The sequence below is a fragment of the Oncorhynchus kisutch genome, linkage group LG17 (genome assembly GCF_002021735.2).
Source record: "Oncorhynchus kisutch isolate 150728-3 linkage group LG17, Okis_V2, whole genome shotgun sequence".
NCBI lineage: Eukaryota > Metazoa > Chordata > Actinopteri > Salmoniformes > Salmonidae > Oncorhynchus > Oncorhynchus kisutch.
The window spans coordinates 1,334,384-1,355,123 of NC_034190.2; the positions used below are offsets into that span (position 1 = coordinate 1,334,384).

General features: G+C 42.2%; 1 protein-coding gene and 1 long non-coding RNA gene across 3 annotated transcripts in view; one reads left to right on the top strand and one right to left on the bottom strand.

Moving 5' to 3' along the window:
* Positions 1-19,989, bottom strand: part of LOC116354502 (uncharacterized) — a 39,423-nt gene extending 19,434 nt beyond the window's left edge. Inside the window, exons 1-2 of the long non-coding RNA XR_004203807.1 lie at positions 19,884-19,989; positions 18,239-18,309 (exon numbers count right to left, since the gene is read on the bottom strand). This is a non-coding gene — a long non-coding RNA (uncharacterized LOC116354502). The remainder of the gene's footprint in view (positions 1-18,238; positions 18,310-19,883) is intronic.
* cibar1 (CBY1 interacting BAR domain containing 1) overlaps positions 18,596-20,740 on the top strand; it is a 32,244-nt gene continuing 30,099 nt past the window's right edge. For both annotated transcript variants that reach the window (XM_031794996.1, XM_031794997.1), the window contains exons 1-3: positions 18,596-18,834; positions 19,110-19,344; positions 19,582-19,650. In XM_031794996.1, coding sequence (XP_031650856.1) covers positions 18,806-18,834; positions 19,110-19,344; positions 19,582-19,650 — 333 coding nt within the window. In that variant the 5' untranslated portion in view covers positions 18,596-18,805. The remainder of the gene's footprint in view (positions 18,835-19,109; positions 19,345-19,581; positions 19,651-20,740) is intronic.

Sequence of the window (20,740 nt, forward strand, 5' to 3'; positions counted from 1 at the left end):
TACTACCAGCATGTCCAGAGATACAACCTCTCTCATCATCACCCAGTGCCTGGGCTTACCTCCGCTGTACCCGCACCCCACCATACCCCTGGCTGCGCATTATGCCCTGAATATATTCTACCATGCCCAGAAACCTGCTCCTCTTATTCTCTGTCCCCAACGCTCTAGGCGACCAGTTTTGATAGCCTTTAGCCGCACCCTCATACTACTCCTTCTCTGTTCCGCGGGTGATGTGGAGGTAAACCCAGGCCCTGCATGTCCCCAGGCACCCTCATTTGTTGACTTCTGTGTTCGAAAAAGCCTTGGTTTCATGCATGTCAACATCAGAAGCCTCCTCCCTAAGTTTGTCTTACTCACTGCTTTAGCACACTCTGCTAACCCTGATGTCCTTGCTGTGTCTGAATCCTGGCTCAGGAAGGCCACCAAAAATTCAGAGATTTCCATACCCAACTATAACATCTTCCGTCAAGATAGAACTGCCAAAGGGGGAGGAGTTGCAGTCTACTGCAGAGATAGCCTGCAAAGTAATGTCATACTTTCCAGGTCCATACCCAAACAGTTCGAACTACTAATTTTGAAAATTACTCTCTCCAGAAATAAGTCTCTCACGGTTGCCGCCTGCTACCGACCCCCCTCAGCTCCCAGCTGTGCCCTGGACACCATTTGTGAATTGATCGCCCCCCATCTAGCTTCAGAGTTTGTTCTGTTAGGTGACCTAAACTGGGATATGCTTAACACCCCGCCAGTCCTACAATCTAAGCTAGATGCCCTCAATCTCACACAAATCATCAAGGAACCCACCAGGTACAACCCTAACTCTGTAAACAAGGGCACCCTCATAGACGTCATCCTGACCAACTGGCCCTCCAAATACACCTCCGGTGTCTTCAACCAGGATCTCAGCGATCACTGCCTCATTGCCTGTATCCGCTACGGAGCCGCAGTCAAACGACCACCCCTCATCACTGTCAAACGCTCCCTAAAACACTTCTGTGAGCAGGCCTTTCTAATCGACCTGGCCCGGGTATCCTGGAAGGACATTGACCTCATCCCGTCAGTTGAGGATGCCTGGTCATTCTTTAAAAGTAACTTCCTCACCATTTTAGATAAGCATGCTCCGTTCAAAAAATGCAGAACTAAGAACAGATACAGCCCTTGGTTCACCCCAGACCTGACTGCCCTCGACCAGCACAAAAACATCCTGTGGCGGACTGCAATAGCATCGAATAGTCCCCGCGATATGCAACTGTTCAGGGAAGTCCGGAACCAATACACGCAGTCAGTCAGGAAAGCTAAGGCCAGCTTCTTCAGGCAGAAGTTTGCATCCTGTAGCTCCAACTCCAAAAAGTTCTGGGACACTGTGAAGTCCATGGAGAACAAGAGCACCTCCTCCCAGCTGCCCACTGCACTGAGGCTAGGTAACACGGTCACCACTGATAAATCCATGATTATCGAAAACTTCAATAAGCATTTCTCAACGGCTGGCCATGCCTTCCGCCTGGCTACTTCAACCTCGGCCAACAGCTCCGCCCCCCCCGCAGCTCCTCGCCCAAGCCTCTCCAGGTTCTCCTTTACCCAAATCCAGATAGCAGATGTTCTGAAAGAGCTGCAAAACCTGGACCCGTACAAATCAGCTGGGCTTGACAATCTGGACCCTCTATTTCTGAAACTATCTGCCACCATTGTCGCAACCCCTATTACCAGCCTGTTCAACCTCTCTTTCATCTCGTCTGAGATCCCCAAGGATTGGAAAGCTGCCGCAGTCATCCCCCTCTTCAAAGGGGGAGACACCCTGGACCCAAACTGTTACAGACCTATATCCATCCTGCCCTGCCTATCTAAGGTCTTCGAAAGCCAAGTCAACAAACAGGTCACTGACCATCTCGAATCCCACCGTACCTTCTCCGCTGTGCAATCTGGTTTCCGAGCCGGTCACGGGTGCACCTCAGCCACACTCAAGGTACTAAACGACATCATAACCGCCATCGATAAAAGACAGTACTGTGCAGCCGTCTTCATCGACCTTGCCAAGGCTTTCGACTCTGTCAATCACCATATTCTTATCGGCAGACTCAGTAGCCTCGGTTTTTCGGATGACTGCCTTGCCTGGTTCACCAATTACTTTGCAGACAGAGTTCAGTGTGTCAAATCGGAGGGCATGCTGTCCGGTCCTCTGGCAGTCTCTATGGGGGTGCCACAGGGTTCAATTCTCGGGCCAACTCTTTTCTCTGTGTATATCAATGATGTTGCTCTTGCTGCGGGCGATTCCCTGATCCACCTCTACGCAGACGACACCATTCTATATACTTTCGGCCCGTCTTTGGACACTGTGCTATCTAACCTCCAAACAAGCTTCAATGCCATACAACACTCCTTCCGTGGCCTCCAACTGCTCTTAAACGCTAGTAAAACCAAATGCATGCTTTTCAACCGGTCGCTGCCTGCACCTGCATGCCCGACTAGCATCACCACCCTGGATGGTTCCGACCTAGAATATGTGGACGTCTATAAGTACCTAGGTGTCTGGCTAGACTGCAAACTCTCCTTCCAGACTCATATCAAACATCTCCAATCGAAAATCAAATCAAGAGTCGGCTTTCTATTCCGCAACAAAGCCTCCTTCACTCAAGCCGCCAAGCTTACCCTAGTAAAACTGACTATCCTACCGATCCTCGACTTCGGCGATGTCATCTACAAAATGGCTTCCAACACTCTACTCAGCAAACTGGATGCAGTCTATCACAGTGCCATCCGTTTTGTCACTAAAGCACCTTATACCACCCACCACTGCGACTTGTATGCTCTAGTCGGCTGGCCCTCGCTACATATTCGTTGCCAGACCCACTGGCTCCAGGTCATCTACAAGTCTATGCTAGGTAAAGCTCCGCCTTATCTCAGCTCACTGGTCACGATGGCAACACCCATCCGTAGCACGCGCTCCAGCAGGTGTATCTCACTGATCATCCCTAAAGCCAACACCTCATTTGGCCGCCTTTCATTCCAGTACTCTGCTGCCTGTGACTGGAACGAATTGCAAAAATCGCTGAAGTTGGAGACTTTTATCTCCCTCACCAACTTCAAACATCAGCTATCTGAGCAGCTAACCGATCGCTGCAGCTGTACATAGTCTATTGGTAAATAGCCCACCCTTTTCACCTACCTCATCCCCATACTGTTTTTATTTATTTACTTTTCTGCTCTTCTGCACACCAATATCTCTACCTGTACATGACCATCTGATCTTTTATCACTCCAGTGTTAATCTGCAAAATTGTAATTATTTGCCTACCTCCTCATGCCTTTTGCACACATTGTATATAGACCCCCCCTTTGTTTTCTACTGTGTTATTGACTTGTTAATTGTTTACTCCATGTCTAACTCTTTGTTGTATGCTCACACTGCTATGCTTTATCTTGGCCAGGTCGCAGTTGCAAATGAGAACTTGTTCTCAACTAGCCTACCTGGTTAAATAAAGGTGTTCTCAACTAGCCTACCTGGTTAAATAAAGGTGTTCTCAACTAGCCTACCTGGTTAAATAAAGGTGTTCTCAACTAGCCTACCTGGTTAAATAAAGGTGTTCTCAACTAGCCTACCTGGTTAAATAAAGGTGTTCTCAACTAGCCTACCTGGTTAAATAAAGGTGTTCTCAACTAGCCTACCTGGTTAAATAAAGGTGTTCTCAACTAGCCTACCTGGTTAAATAAAGGTGTTCTCAACTAGCCTACCTGGTTAAATAAAGGTGTTCTCAACTAGCCTACCTGGTTAAATAAAGGTGTTCTCAACTAGCCTACCTGGTTAAATAAAGGTGTTCTCAACTAGCCTACCTGGTTAAATAAAGGTGTTCTCAACTAGCCTACCTGGTTAAATAAAGGTGTTCTCAACTAGCCTACCTGGTTAAATAAAGGTGTTCTCAACTAGCCTACCTGGTTAAATAAAGGTGTTCTCAACTAGCCTACCTGGTTAAATAAAGGTGTTCTCAACTAGCCTACCTGGTTAAATAAAGGTGTTCTCAACTTGCCTACCTGGTTAAATAAAGGTGTTCTCAACTAGCCTACCTGGTTAAATAAAGGTGTTCTCAACTTGCCTACCTGGTTAAATAAAGGTGTTCTCAACTAGCCTACCTGGTTAAATAAAGGTGTTCTCAACTTGCCTACCTGGTTAAATAAAGGTGTTCTCAACTAGCCTACCTGGTTAAATAAAGGTGTTCTCAACTTGCCTACCTGGTTAAATAAAGGTGTTCTCAACTAGCCTACCTGGTTTTTTAAAGGTGTTCTCAACTAGCCTACCTGGTGAAATAAAGGTGTTCTCAACTAGCCTACCTGGTTAAATAAAGGTGTTCTCAACTAGCCTACCTGGTTAAATAAAGGTGTTCTCAACTAGCCTACCTGGTTAAATAAAGGTGTTCTCAACTAGCCTACCTGGTTAAATAAAGGTGTTCTCAACTAGCCTACCTGGTTAAATAAAGGTGTTCTCAACTAGCCTACCTGGTTAAATAAAGGTGTTCTCAACTAGCCTACCTGGTTAAATAAAGGTGTTCTCAACTAGCCTACCTGGTTAAATAAAGGTGTTCTCAACTAGCCTACCTGGTTAAATAAAGGTGTTCTCAACTAGCCTACCTGGTTAAATAAAGGTGTTCTCAACTGGCCTACCTGGTTAAATAAAGGTGTTCTCAACTAGCCTACCTGGTTAAATAAAGGTGTTCTCAACTAGCCTACCTGGTTAAATAAAGGTGTTCTCAACTAGCCTACCTGGTTAAATAAAGGTGTTCTCAACTAGCCTACCTGGTTAAATAAAGGTGTTCTCAACTAGCCTACCTGGTTAAATAAAGGTGTTCTCAACTAGCCTACCTGGTTAAATAAAGGTGTTCTCAACTAGCCTACCTGGTTAAATAAAGGTGTTCTCAACTAGCCTACCTGGTTAAATAAAGGTGTTCTCAACTAGCCTACCTGGTTAAATAAAGGTGTTCTCAACTAGCCTACCTGGTTAAATAAAGGTGTTCTCAACTGGCCTACCTGGTTAAATAAAGGTGTTCTCAACTAGCCTACCTGGTTAAATAAAGGTGTTCTCAACTAGCCTACCTGGTTAAATAAAGGTGTTCTCAACTAGCCTACCTGGTTAAATAAAGGTGAAATAAAAAAAATAAAAATAAATGTAGGATGTGATGCATGACACAAGTAATTTTTCCAACAAATGTTTACATACAGATTATTTAATAGTTTACATACATAAAGTTGACTGTGCTTTTAAACAGCTTGGAAAATTCCAGAAAATGATGCCATGGCTTCAGAAGCTTCTGATAGGCAAATTGACATCATTGGAGGTGTACCTGTGGATGTATTTCAAGGCCTACCTTCAAATTCAATGCCTCTTTGCTTGATATCAAGGGAAAATCTAAAGAAATCAGCCAAGACCTCAGAAAAAAAATGGAGACCTCCACAAGTCTGGTTCATCATTGGGAGCAATTTCCAAATGCCTGAAGGTACCACATTCATCTGTACAAACAATAGTACGCAAGTATAAACACCATAGGACCATGTAGCCGTCATACCGCTCAGGAAGGAGACGCGTTCTGTCTCTTAGAGATTAGCGTAATTTGGTGGGAAAAGTGCAAATCAATCCCAGAACAACAGGCCGTCTTGGTATGAAGAACTCCCTATTTTACTTCCCTAACCACCTTTAATGTGACATCGTATCTATAAAGAAGTGCCTTAATAGATAGGCTGACAAGTCTGACAGGCAACTATTCAGTTACACTGATAGACATATTTATTTCACCTTTATTTAACCAGATAGGCAAGTTGAGAACAAGTTCTCATTTACAATTGCGACCTGGCCAAGATAAAGCAAAGCAGTTCGACACACAACGACACAGAGTTACACATGGAGTAAAACAAACATACAGTCAATAATACAGTATAAACATGTCTATATACGATGTGAGCAAATGAGGTGAGAAGGGAGGTAAAGGCAAAAAAGGCCATGGTGGCAAAGTAAATACAATATAGCAAGTAAAACACTGGAATGGTAGATTTGCAGTGGAAGAATGTGCAAATTAGAAATACAAATAATGGGGTGCAAAGGAGCAACATAAATAAATAAAATAAAATAAATACAGTAGGGAAAGAGGTAGTTGTTTGGGCTAAATTATAGGTGGGCTATGTACAGGGGCAGTAATCTGTGAGCTGCTCTGTCAGCTGGTGCTTAAAGCTAGTGAGGGGGATAAGTGTTTCCAGTTTCAGAGATGTTTGTAGTTCGTTCCAGTCATTGGCAGCAGAGAACTGGAAGGAGAGGCGGCCAAAGAAAGAATTGGTTTTGGGGGTGACCAGAGAGATATACCTGCTGGAGCACGTGCTACAGGTGGGTGCTGCTATGGTGACCAGCGAGCTGAGATAAGGGGGGACTTTACCTAGCAGGGTCTTGTAGATGACATGGAGCCAGTGGGTTTGGCGATGAGTATGAAGCGAGGGCCAGCCAACGAGAGCGTACAGGTCGCAATGGTGGGTAGTATATGGGGCTTTGGTGACAAAACGGATGGCACTGTGATAGACTGCATCCAATTTGTTGAGTAGGGTATTGGAGGCTATTTTGTAAATGACATTGCCGAAGTCGAGGATTGGTAGGATGGTCAGTTTTACAAGGGTATGTTTGGCAGCATGAGTGAAGGATGCTTTGTTGCGAAATAGGAAGCCAATTCTAGATTTAACTTTGGATTGGAGATGTTTGATGTGGGTCTGGAAGGAGAGTTTACAGTCTAACCAGACACCTAGGTATTTGTAGTTGTCCACGTATTCTAAGTCAGAGCCGTCCAGAGTAGTGATGTTGGACAGGCGGGCAGGTGCAGGCAGCGATCGGTTGAAGAGCATGCATTTAGTTTTACTTGTATTTAAGAGCAATTGGAGGCCACGGAAGGAGAGTTGTATGGCATTGAAGCTTGCCTGGAGGGTTGTTAACACAGTGTCCAAAGAAGGGCCAGAAGTATACAGAATGGTGCCGTCTGCATAGAGGTGGATCAGAGACTCACCAGCAGCAAGAGCGACATCATTGATGTATACAGAGAATAGAGTTGGTCCAAGAATTGAACCCTGTAACACCCCCATAGAAACTGCCATAGGTCCTGACAACAGGCCCTCCAATTTGACACACTGAACTCTGTCTGAGAAGTAGTTAGTGAACCAGGTGAGGCAGCCATTAGAGAAACCAAGGCTGTCGAGTCTGCCGATGAGGATGTGGTGATTGACAGAGTCTAAAGCCTTGGCCAGATCAATGAATACGGCTGCACAGTAATGTTTCTTATCGATGGCGGTTAAGATATCGTTTAGGACCTTGAGCGTGGCTGAGGTGCACCCATGACCAGCTCTGAAACCAGATTGCATAGCAGAGAGGGTATGGTGAGATTGAAAATGGTCGGTAATCTGTTTGTTGACTTGGCTTTCGAAGACCTTAGAAAGACAGAGTAGGATATAGGTCTGTAGCAGTTTGGGTCAAGAGTGTCCCCCCCTTTGAAGAGGGGGATGACCGCAGCTTCTTTCCAATCTTTGGGAATCTCAGACGACACGAAAGAGAGGTTGAACAGGCTAGTAACAGGGGTGGCAACAATTTCAGCAGATAATTTTAGAAAGAAAGGGTCCAGATTGTCTAGCCCGGCTGATTTGTAGGGGTCCAGATTTTGTAGCTCTTTCAGAACATCAGCTGACTGGATTTGGGAGAAGGAGAAATGGGGAAGGCTTGGGTGAGTTGCTGTGGGGGGGTGCAGTGCTGTTGACCGGGATAGGGGTAGCCAGGTGGAAAGCATGGAAAGCCGTAGCATGAAAGCCGTAGAAAAATGCTTATTGAAATTCACAATTACAGTGGATTTATCAGTGGTGACAGTGTTTCCTATCTTCAGTGCAGTGGGCAGCTGGGAGGAGGTGTTCTTATTCTCCATGGACTTTACAGTGTCCCAGAACTTTTTTGAGTTAGTGTTGCAGGAAGCAAATTTCTGCTTGAAAAAGCTAGCCTTGGCTTTTCTAACTGCCTGTGTATAATGGTTTCTAGCTTCCCTGAACAGCTGCATATCACGGGGGCTGTTCGATGCTAATGCAGAACGCCTAGGGATGTTTTTGTGTTGGTTAAGGACAGTCAGGTCTGGGGAGAACCAAGGGCTATATCTGTTCCTGGTTCAACATTTCTTGAATGGGGCATGCTTATTTAAGATGGTTAGGAAGGCATTTAAAAAAATAACCAGGCATCCTCTACTGACGGGATGAGATCAATATCCTTCCAGGATACCCCGGCCAGGTCGATTAGAAAGGCCTGCTCGCTGAAGTGTTTCATAAAAAAGCCAGACTACAGTTTGCAACTGCACATGGGGACAAAGATCACACTTTTTGGAGAAATGTCCTCTGGTCTGATGAAACAAAAATAGAACTGTTTGGCCATAATGACCATCGTTATGTTTGGAGGAAAAAGACAGGACAGGCTTGCAAGCCGAAGAACACCATCCCAACCGTGAAGCACGGGGGTGGCAGCATCATGTTGTGGGGGTGCTTTGCTACAGAAGGGACTGGTGCACTTCACAAAATAGATGGCATCATGAGGTCGGAAAAGCATGTGGATATATTGAAGCAACATTTCAGGACATCAGTCAGGAAGTTAAAGCTTGGTCGCAAATGGGTCTTCCAAATTGACAATGACCCCAAGCATACTTCCAAAGTTGTGGCAAAATGGCTTAAGGACAACAAAGTCAAGGTATTGGAGTGGCCATCACAAAGCCCTGACCTCAATCCCATAGAAAATTTGTAGGCAGAACTGAAAAAGCATGTGCGAGCAAGGAGGCCAAGCAACCCTGACTCCAGCTCTGTCAGGAGGAATTGGCCAAAATGTATCTCTCTCTATATAGATCATATATCTATCAATCATATAAACTGCTGCTACTTGCTGTTTATTATCTATGCATAGTCATTATACCCCTATCTACATGTACAAATTACCTTTTTTATTTTATTTTATTTTACCTTTATTTAACCAGGTAGGCAAGTTGAGAACAAGTTCTCATTTACAATTGCGACCTGGCCAAGATAAAGCAAAGCAGTTCGACAGATAAAACGACACAGAGTTAGACATGGAGTAAAAACAAACATACAGTCAATAATGCAGTATAAACAAGTCTATATACAATGTGAGCAAATGAGGTGAGAAGGGAGGTAAAGGCAAAAAAGGCCATGATGGCAAAGTAAATACAATATAGCAAGTAAAATACTGGAATGGTAGTTTTGCACCTTGAATAACCTGTTCCCCCACACATTGACTCGGTATATGACAGTTATAGATACATACGATAGTTATAGATAGATATATGATAGTTATAGATACATAGATGATAGATATAGATACATATATGATAGACATATAATAGATATGATAGTTATAGATAGATATAGATAAATATATGATAGACATATAATAGATATGATAGTTATAGATAGATATAGATAAATATATGATAGACATATAATAGATATGATAGTTATAGATAGATATAGATACATATATGATAGACATATAATAGATATGATAGTTATAGATAGATATAGATACATATATGATAGACATATAATAGATATGATAGTTATAGATAGATATAGATACATATATGATAGACATATAATAGATATGATAGTTATAGATAGATATAGATACATATATGATAGACATATAATAGATATGATAGTTATAGATAGATATAGATACATATATGATAGACATATAATAGATATGATAGTTATAGATAGATATAGATACATATATGATAGACATATAATAGATATGATAGTTATAGATAGATATAGATACATATATGATAGACATATAATAGATATGATAGTTATAGATAGATATAGATACATATATGATAGACATATAATAGATATGATAGTTATAGATAGATATAGATACATATATGATAGACATATAATAGATATGATAGTTATAGATAGATATAGATACATATATGATAGACATATAATAGATATGATAGTTATAGATAGATATAGATACATATATGATAGACATATAATAGATATGATAGTTATAGATAGATATAGATACATATATGATAGACATATAATAGATATGATAGTTATAGATAGATATAGATACATATATGATAGACATATAATAGATATGATAGTTATAGATAGATATAGATACATATATGATAGATATATGATAGTTATAGATAGATCTATGATAGATATATGATAGTTACAGATAGATATGATATATATATTATAGATATGATAGTTATAGATAAATTGATATATGATAGTTAAAGATGGATATATAATAGATATATATAAATATATGATAGATATATGTCACGTTCGGTGTAACGAGGAGACCAAGGCGCAGCGTGATTGGAATACATACGTCTTAATAAAACGAAGAACACTTAAACAAACTAACCAAAAAGAACGTGACGCCTTAAACAACTAGTGCTGACACGGGCAACTACACATAGACAATAACCCACAGATAAACCAAGGAATATGGCTACCTAAATATGGTTCCCAATCAGAGACAACGATAAACAGCTGCCTCTGATTGAGAACCAATCTAGGCAACCATAGACATATAAACCCCTAGACTAGACTATATGTATCTATAACTCATATATCTATCTATAACTCATATATCTATCTATAACTATCATATATCTATCTATAACTATCATATGTTTCTATAACTATCATATGTTTCTATAACTATCATATGTTTCTATAACTATCATATGTATCTATAACTATCATATATCTATCTATAACTATCATATGTTTCTATAACTATCATATGTATCTATAACTATCATATGTTTCTATAACTATCATATATCTATCTATAACTATCATATGTTTCTATAACTATCATATATCTATCTATAACTATCATATATCAATATATCTATAATATATCTATTCTATCTAGCTGTAACTATCATATAACTAGACTATACTTGCTTCCATTCAGCCACAAGAGCATTAGTGAGGTCGGACACTGATTTTTTGGGAGATTGGGCCTGGCTCGCAGTCGGCGTTCTAATTCATCCCGAAGGTGTTCAATGGGGATCAGGTCAGGGCTTTGTGCAGGCCAGTCAAGTTCTTCTACACAGATCTTGACAAACCATTTCTGTATGGACCTCGCTTTGTGCACAGGGGCATTGTCATGCTGAATCAGGAAAGGGCCTAACTAAACTTTACATTTGGCACCACAATATGCATTGGGCAGGTGACGTTCTCCTGGCATCTGCCAAACCCAGATTAGTCCGTCTGTCACACCCTGACCATAGTTTGCTTTGTATGTTTCTATGTTTTGGTTGGTCAGGGTGTGATCTGGTTGGGCATTCTATGTTACATGTCTAGTTTGTCTAGTTCTATGTTTGGCCTGACATGGTTCTCAATCAGAGGCAGGTGTTCGTCATTGTGTCTGATTGGGAACCATTTAATTTATACTCAGGTATAGGTAGTTTAACACAGTAGAATAGTTAATTTATACTCATGTATAGGTAGTTTAGTACAGTAAAATATTTAATTTATACTCAGGTATAGGTAGGTTAGTACAGTAGAATATTTAATTTATACTCAGGTATAGGTATTTTAGTACAGTAAAATATTTAATTTATACTCAGGTATAGGTAGGTTAGTACAGTAGAATATTTCATTTATACTCAGGTATAGGTAGTTTAGTACAGTCAAATATTTAATTTATACTCGGGTATAGGTAGGTTAGTACAGTAGAATAGTTCATTTATACTCAGGTATAGGTAGGTTAGTACAGTAGAATAGTTCATTTATACTCAGGTATAGGTAGGTTAGTACAGTAGAATAGTTCATTTATACTCAGGTATAGGTAGGTTAGTACAGTAGAATAGTTCATTTATACTCAGGTATAGGTAGGTTAGTACAGTAGAATAGTTCATTTATACTCAGGTATAGGTAGGTTAGTACAGTAGAATAGTTCATTTATACTCAGGTATAGGTAGGTTAGTACCAGTAAAAGCAAAGCAGCAATCGAGAACCTAATGACAGATGTCTTATATTTGCGTCTTACTTTTTCTTCTATATTATTACAGACATAGCCCTAATTTATTAATGAAATCCTCATTGTTAAATTAATTCATTTAATATATATATATATATATATATATATATATATATGGGTATGGCAATTCTCCAGATATCAGAATGATTTCCTCATACGTGTTTATTCAGTATAGGCTACTAGAATACATCACCACACAGACATGCCCCTAGTCTCCCAACAGAAGCAGGATAAAGGACAGAAAGAGCCTACTTCCATCAAGTGGATAACTGCTGTAATCACAGATACACGCTGATCTTTCATTTTCAGACTTCAACATCTCCTATATTAGACCCCTTTACTACCAACAAAGCAAAACAACTACACTGATAATATTCACCACAATCTCCCTGAATGTCTAATTATACTTTATACTATTAGTGACAATAACACAATGAATCCCTCATCCTTCACAAACTAGACAATGGATTCTCTCAATATTTATCTAAACATTTCCTATTTGGTTATTGGGCTGATCATGTGTCAAATATTCTATGAAAATTATAAAGAAGAATGTGTCAAATCAAATTTCCATCACCATGTTGTTATTTTAACAACGTATAATTTCGGCTTGAGGTGCAATGATCAGATATCCAAATGAATTTAACTAGAAACCATCCCATCTCTAATAGATCTCACCTTTGCTTATCCAACATATAACAGTGCATTGTCTCCATACAAATTTGAATGGGCAACGCTATATTGAAGAGCAGACCAAGGTTATCAGGTGATGCCTAATACACAATGAATATCTGTTTGTTATGGCTGACAGAGGGAATATAGGAACACTGAATGGGATTCCAAACACACACACACACACACAACTACAACCACACACACACACACACACACAACCACACACACACACACACACACACACACACAACCACACACACACAAACACACACACACACACACACAACTACAACCACACACACACACACACACACACACAACCACACACACACACACACACACACACACACAGCTAAATGCAATGACCGTGTTTTACACAGACAAGCTGCTACAGTGGAATCTCTCCTGCTTCAATCCCATGGATGATTAAACACAGTAATGAAGGTTTTTGGACATTCTCCACAGATACAGCAGCTGGTGACATTCATGCATTAGAAGCAGAGGAGGAGCGAGTTACGATGAATCCCCATTCATTTCAATGATCACAAAGTCTGCTTTTGGCACCATTTCAAATGAATAAAAAGGCCATATTTATTGGTGTAACTTTCTGCTGCAATGTGGAAGATGCAGCCGTTTTTTTACCCGGGGAGCCGTAGAAACCAATTGCTATTCTCTTTCTCTTCGTTTGTCTCGGCAACTTTAAACAACTAGGCCTAGAAAAAGTCAGACATGTTTTTCTAAATATGAGGTTTGTTTTTGTTAGTTTTAATACGGCCTTGGCATTCCGCATGTGTGACTGACTGATTTGATTGGTATTATTATTATAGTGGCATCTCAGGATACCCTGTAAGACACTGATCATATATACACACATATACAGTAACTGACAGGAAACAGTACACCTATAATCAATGGGTCATTTTCTTCCCCTCGTGTCAATGACCTTCCTATCGGAAGATAAAACCTTTTTGGGCTAGGGGGCAGTATTCGGAATTTTGGATGACTGACGTGCCCGAAGTAAACTGTAAACTGCCTGTTACTCAGGCCCAGAAGCTAGGACATGCATATAATTGGAAGCATTGTATAGAAAACACTCTGAAGTGATCTTACACTGCTGCTACTCACTGTTTATTATCCATGAACAGTCCAGTCGCTTTAAAACTTACCTTGACTACCTGAACCCCTGCACATTGACTCGGTACATGTACCCCCTGTATACAGCTTCCACATTGACTCAGCAACGGTACCCCCTGTATACAGACTCCACATTGACTCTGTACCGGTACCACCTGTATATAGCCTCCACATTGCCTCGGTACCAGTGTCCCCTGTATATAGCCTCCACATTGACTCTGTACCGGTACCCCCTGTATATAGCCTCCACATTGACTCTGTACCGGCACCCCCTGTATAGAGCCTCCACGTTGACTCTGTACCGGTACCCCCTGTATAGTCTCCACATTGCCTCGGTACTGGTACCACCTGTATAGAGCCTCCACATTGCCTCGGTACCACCTGTATAGACCCTCCACATTGCCTCGGTACCGGTACCACCTGTATAGAGCCTCCACATTGCCTCGGTACCGGTACCACCTGTATATAGCCTCCACACTGACTCGGTACCGGTACCCCCCTGTGTATAGCCTCCACATTGCCTCGGTACCGGTACCCCCCTGTGTATAGCCTCCACACTGACTCGGTACCGGTACCCCCCCTGTGTATAGCCTCCACACTGACTCGGTACCGGTACCCCCCTGTGTATAGCCTCCACACTGACTCGGTACCGGTACCCCCCTGTATATAGCCTCCACATTGCCTCGGTACCGGTACCCCCCTGTGTATAGCCTCCACACTGACTCGGTACCGGTACCCCCCTGTGTATAGCCTCCACATTGCCTCGGTACCGGTACCCCCCTGTGTATAGCCTCCACACTGACTTGGTACCGGTACCCCCCCTGTGTATAGCCTCCACACTGACTCGGTACCGGTACCCCCCTGTGTATAGCCTCCACACTGACTCGGTACCGGAACCCCCCTGTATATAGCCTCCACATTGACTCGGTACCGGTACCCCCCCTGTGTATAGCCTCCACATTGACTCGGTACCGGTACCCCCTGTATATAGCCTCCACATTGACTCGGTACCGGTACCCCCCTGTGTATAGCCTCCACACTGACTCGGTACCGGTACCCCCCTGTGTATAGCCTCCACATTGCCTCGGTACCGGTACCCCCTGTATATAGCCTCCACATTGCCTCGGTACCGGTACCCCCTGTATATAGCCTCCACATTGCCTCGGTACCGGTACCCCCTGTATATAGCCTCCACACTGACTCGGTACCGGTACCCCCCTGTATATAGCCTCCACATTGACTCGGTACCGGTACCCCCCCTGTGTATAGCCTCCACATTGACTCGGTACCGGTACCCCCTGTATATAGCCTCCACATTGACTCGGTACCGGTACCCCCCTGTGTATAGCCTCCACATTGCTTCGGTACCGGTACCCCCTGTATATAGCCTCCACACTGACTCGGTACCGGTACCCCCTGTATATAGCCTCCACATTGCCTCGGTACCGGTACCCCCTGTATATAGCCTCCACATTGCCTCGGTACCGGTACCCCCTGTATATAGCCTCCACACTGACTCGGTACCGGTACCCCCCTGTATATAGCCTCCACATTGACTCGGTACCGGTACCCCCTGTATATAGCCTCCACATTGCCTCGGTACCGGTACCCCCTGTATATAGCCTCCACATTGACTCGGTACCGGTACCCCCTGTATATAGCCTCCACATTGACTCGGTACCAGTACCCCCTGTATAGAGCCTCCACATTGACTCGGTTCCGTAATACCCTGTATATAGCCTCCACATTGACTCTGTACCGTAATACCCTGTATATAGCCTCCACATTGACTCTGTACCAGTACCCCCTGTATATAGCCTCCACATTGACTCGGTACCGTAATACCCTGCATATAGCCTCCACATTGACTCTGTACCGTAATACCCTGTATATAGCCTCCACATTGACTCTGTACCGTAATACCCTGTATATAGCCTCCACATTGACTCTGTACCAGTACCCCCTGTATATAGCCTCCACATTGACTCGGTACCGTAATACCCTGTATATAGCCTCCACATTGACTCTGTACCGTAATACCCTGTATAGAGCCTCCACATTGACTCTGTACCGTAATACCCTGTATAGAGCCTCCACATTGACTCTGTACCGTAACACCCTGTATATAGCCTCCACATTGACTCTGTACCGTAATACACTGTATATAGCCTCCACATTGACTCGGTACCGTAATACCCTGTATATAGCCTCCACATTGACTCTGTACCGTAATACCCTGTATATAGCCTCCACATTGACTCTGTACCGTAACACCCTGTATATAGCCTCCACATTGACTCTGTACCGGTACACCCTGTATATAGCCTCCACATTGACTCTGTACCGGTACCCCCTGTATATAGCCTCCACATTGACTCTGTACCGTAATACCCTGTATATAGCCTCCACATTGACTCTGTACCGTAATACCCTGTATAGAGCCTCCACATTGTTATTTTTTGTGTCTTTGATCTGATTTTATTTTAATTTTTTTGCTTTAGTTTATTTGTTAAATATTAACTGTTGTTGAACTGCATTGTTGGTTCAGGGCTTGTACGTAAGTATTTCACTGTAAGGCCTGTTGTATTCGGCGAATATGAAAAATAAACTTGATTTATAATAAATAATAATAGATATTATTATTATTATATATAATATATAATAAATCAACTTTGAATGGTAGTGTATGTTATGGTTCAGTCTTAGTTTTCCTTATCTCCACTTTGGAATGTCTGTCTTGATCCTCTTGGTTGTGTCCTCTTGATCCATTCACTCGTCTTCTTTGTTAGTCAGGCCTGACACCTTCATCCGGTAGCGTAGTTTTTTCCTGTAATCTAATTTAATATGACTGAAGATGCACCATTTTATGCCTGGCCCCTTCTAATAGGGTGTAACAGACTGGTTAGAACTTTGACCACACGCCCTCTAGACAGACTACACGGCCTCTAGACGGACTACACGCCCTCTAGACGGACTACACGGCCTCTAGACGGACTACACGGCCTCTAGACGGACTACACGCCCTCTAGACGGACTACACGCCCTCTAGACAGACCACACGGCCTCTAGACAGACTACTTACGCCCTCTAGACAGACTACACACCCTCTAGACAGACTACACACCCTCTAGACAGACTACACACCCTCTAGACAGACTACTTACGCCCTCTAGACAGACTACACACCCTCTAGACAGACTACACACCCTCTAGACAGACTACACACCCTCTAGACAGACTACACACCCTCTAGACAGACTACACGCCCTCTAGACAGACTACATGCCCCTAGACAGACTACACGCCCTCTAGACAGACTACATGCCTCTAGACAGACTACACGCCCTCTAGACAGACTACACGAACTCTAGACAGACTACACGCCCTCTAGACAGACTACACGCCCTCTAGACAGACCACACGCCCTCTAGAAGGACTACATGCCTCTATCAAATAAAAACTGGAAATTTCACCTGGAACAACAGACAGACTACACGGCCTCTAGACAGACTACACGGCCTCTAGACAGACTACACAGCCTCTAGACAGACTACACGCCTTCTAGACGGACCACACGCCCTCTAGACGGACTACACGCCCTCTAGACGGACTACACGCCCTCTAGACAGACCACACGCCCTCTAGACAGACCACACGCCCTCTAGACAGACTACACGCCTTCTAGACAGACCACACGCCCTCTAGACAGACCACACGCCCTCTAGACAGACCACACGCCCTCTAGACAGACTACACGCCCTCTAGACAGACTACACGCCCTCTAGACAGACTACACGCCCTCTAGACAGACCACACGCCCTCTAGAAGGACTACATGCCTCTATCAAATAAAAACTGGAAATTTCACCTGGAACAAAAGTTGTAAAAGTATGCTGGACATTTATAGAATAAATCATACCTAGTTTGATGTTTCCGTGACAAACTGTGAATTAGTTATTGATTTATACATTTTAAAATCGCATTTTACAGATTGTATGTATTTCTACAAAATTAAAACCTGGAATTTTTCCGCAACACAAGGGTTGTAAAATTACACTAGACATTTATAGAATAAATCATACCCAGTTTGAAAGTTCTGTGACAAACAGTGAATTAGTTATTGATGTATACCCCTTTAAATGGCATCATAGATGTTATGCATTTCTATCAAATCAAAAATTGAATAGAAATCATATCTAGTTTGATGATTGTGACAAACGGTCAATTAGTTATTGATTTTTACATTTGTAAATGGTTTTTGGCGAATGCCTGTGGAATGCCTGTTGAATGTCTGTTGATTGTCTGTTGAATGTCTGTTGAATGTACGAAGTGTTGAATATGAAACCAACTTTACCTCAGTCTTTGGATTGGTGTGGATAATAGGACTTCAGGACGAGCCAGTTAACACGTCAGCAACAGGTAGGCCTATAATTCATAAAATGTTCTTGTCACTAGTGGTGGAGAGTAACGTTAGTTCCACTAGATATAAGTCAAGAATTTTAGATGGTCCATGATTAATTAAAGGCAATATCCCCATCTGTTATTATAAGGAGTTGTGTAGCCTAAAACCAACTAATGACGATACATCTGAAACAACTAGAAAAATAAATAAATTGTTTAAAAGTTAGAATTCTTTAGTAAAAACAAGACAAATAAATGCACACATGCAGTTGATGTCCATAAAATGTAGGCAGTGACAGAGCTCCTCGTGGGTGCCTCCATTTCCCATCATACTCTACCGGAAAGAATCATCTCCATGGAAACGGCTCCCGGACATGAAGCTTGCTAGTTTATTACACGAGCAAATCAATCCCACTCACCCGTTAGCTAGCTAACGTTACCTAACTGCTGGATCAGAAGCTTATCTGCATCGTAGCATTGTTTTATACCGGATCACATTACCACTTTTTACTCTGCAGTTATGAGCCGGACTCCGGATGCAAGGGCAAGGTAAGGCATGTTTACAACTTGCAAGACAGAGCAAACTAACGTTAGCTTTCGTAAAGACGTTAGACATCGTGCAGAATTCTTGATTTATATAACTTTTTAGTCATTTGTTAGTTAGCTAACCTTTTCTTCAATTATTGAACCAGCTGGCTAGCTATTGCGTTAAACTTTTAGCTTGATATCAGTGTTTATATGATAGTTTGTGTAGCTATGTAACTTCAGTTAACTTTAACCAGGTTAGCTAGCTAGCTAAAGTTACCCGGATGTTCCCATCACAGAGACAGCCAGACCAGACAGATCCAGGAGAACATCACCAACACGGAGAAGCACTTTGGAGAGATGTGCCAACTGTTTGCCGCCTACGTGCGTAAAACGGCGAGGTTACGAGACAAGGCAGACCTACTGGTCAGAGAGATCAGCATCTATGCGGAGACAGAAACGCCAAATCTGCAGAGGGGTATGAAACAGTTTGCAGACAACCTTGCCAAAGTTCAGGATTATCGTCAAGCAGAGGTAAGCCTACGCACCATAATATTATCAAAATATATATAATAATATAATAATATAATAAATAATATTATCAAAATGGATACATTATATAAATATGGTTGTTATTGAAAATAGCACAGACTTCTATTGATAATGTTTCATCTGCAGGTATTTTTATCTTCTAATCTAGCTACCTATGATTTCAAATCCTCTCAGGAATCGATTAACTAAGTAACTTTGATATTCCCAATGTATTTGCAGGTGGAGAGGCTTGAAGCCAAAGTGGTAGAGCCTTTGAAAAGCTATGGAAGTGTTGTTAAACTTAAAAGGGTAAGATACAGTCCTTTCCCATATTTGGATAAGACTGCTGGTCGTTTTTCTGTTCTGATGTATAGGCCTACTGTTTTGGGTGACAGTTATCCTCTATCTTGTTGTGTCAACAGAACAGAAAGTCTGTTGCATACCGGAGGGGTATCATAGGAGCAGGTTTGAGGAGTTAGCAAGGTAACTTTGGTCAACTCTGAGTTCAACTCGGGATAAGCGGTCATATGAAAGTGGCTCACCTTCTAGCCAGGGACATTTCTATGGCAACAAATCCTTCAGAACGGTCCTGTTCTGGGGCAGGCTAGCACACGGCTAACTCCGCTTACCCTGAATGAAATGACTGAGCCATGAGTTGAGGACCAATGAAATTAGATTCCTCAAATAACATTTTAATTGTCACATGCTTCGTAAACAGGTGTAGACTATCAGTGAAATGCTTACTTGTGGACCCTTCCCAACAATGCAGAGTACAATAAAATACCAAATGAAATAAATTGTATAAAAAAAATTGTAACACAAGGAAGAAATACACAATGAGCAACAATAGCATGGCTATATACACGTGGTACCAGTACCAAGTCAATGATAGCATGGCTATATACACGTGGTACCAGTACCAAGTCAATGATAGCATGGCTATATACACGTGGTACCAGTACCAAGTCAATGATAGCATGGCTATATACACGTGGTACCAGTACCAAGTCAATGATAGCATGGCTATATACACATGGTACCAGTACCAAGTCAATGATAGCATGGCTATATACACGTGGTACCAGTACCAAGTCAATGATAGCATGGCTATATACACGTGGTACCAGTACCAAGTCAATGATAGCATGGCTATATACACGTGGTACCAGTACCAAGTCAATGATAGCATGGCTATATACACGTGGTACCAGTACCAAGTCAATGATAGCATGGCTATATACACGTGGTACCAGTACCAAGTCAATGATAGCATGGCTATATACACGTGGTACCAGTACCAAGTCAATGATAGCATGGCTATATACACGTGGTACCAAGTCAATGATAGCATGGCTATATACACGAGGTACCAGTACCAAGTCAATGATAGCATGGCTAT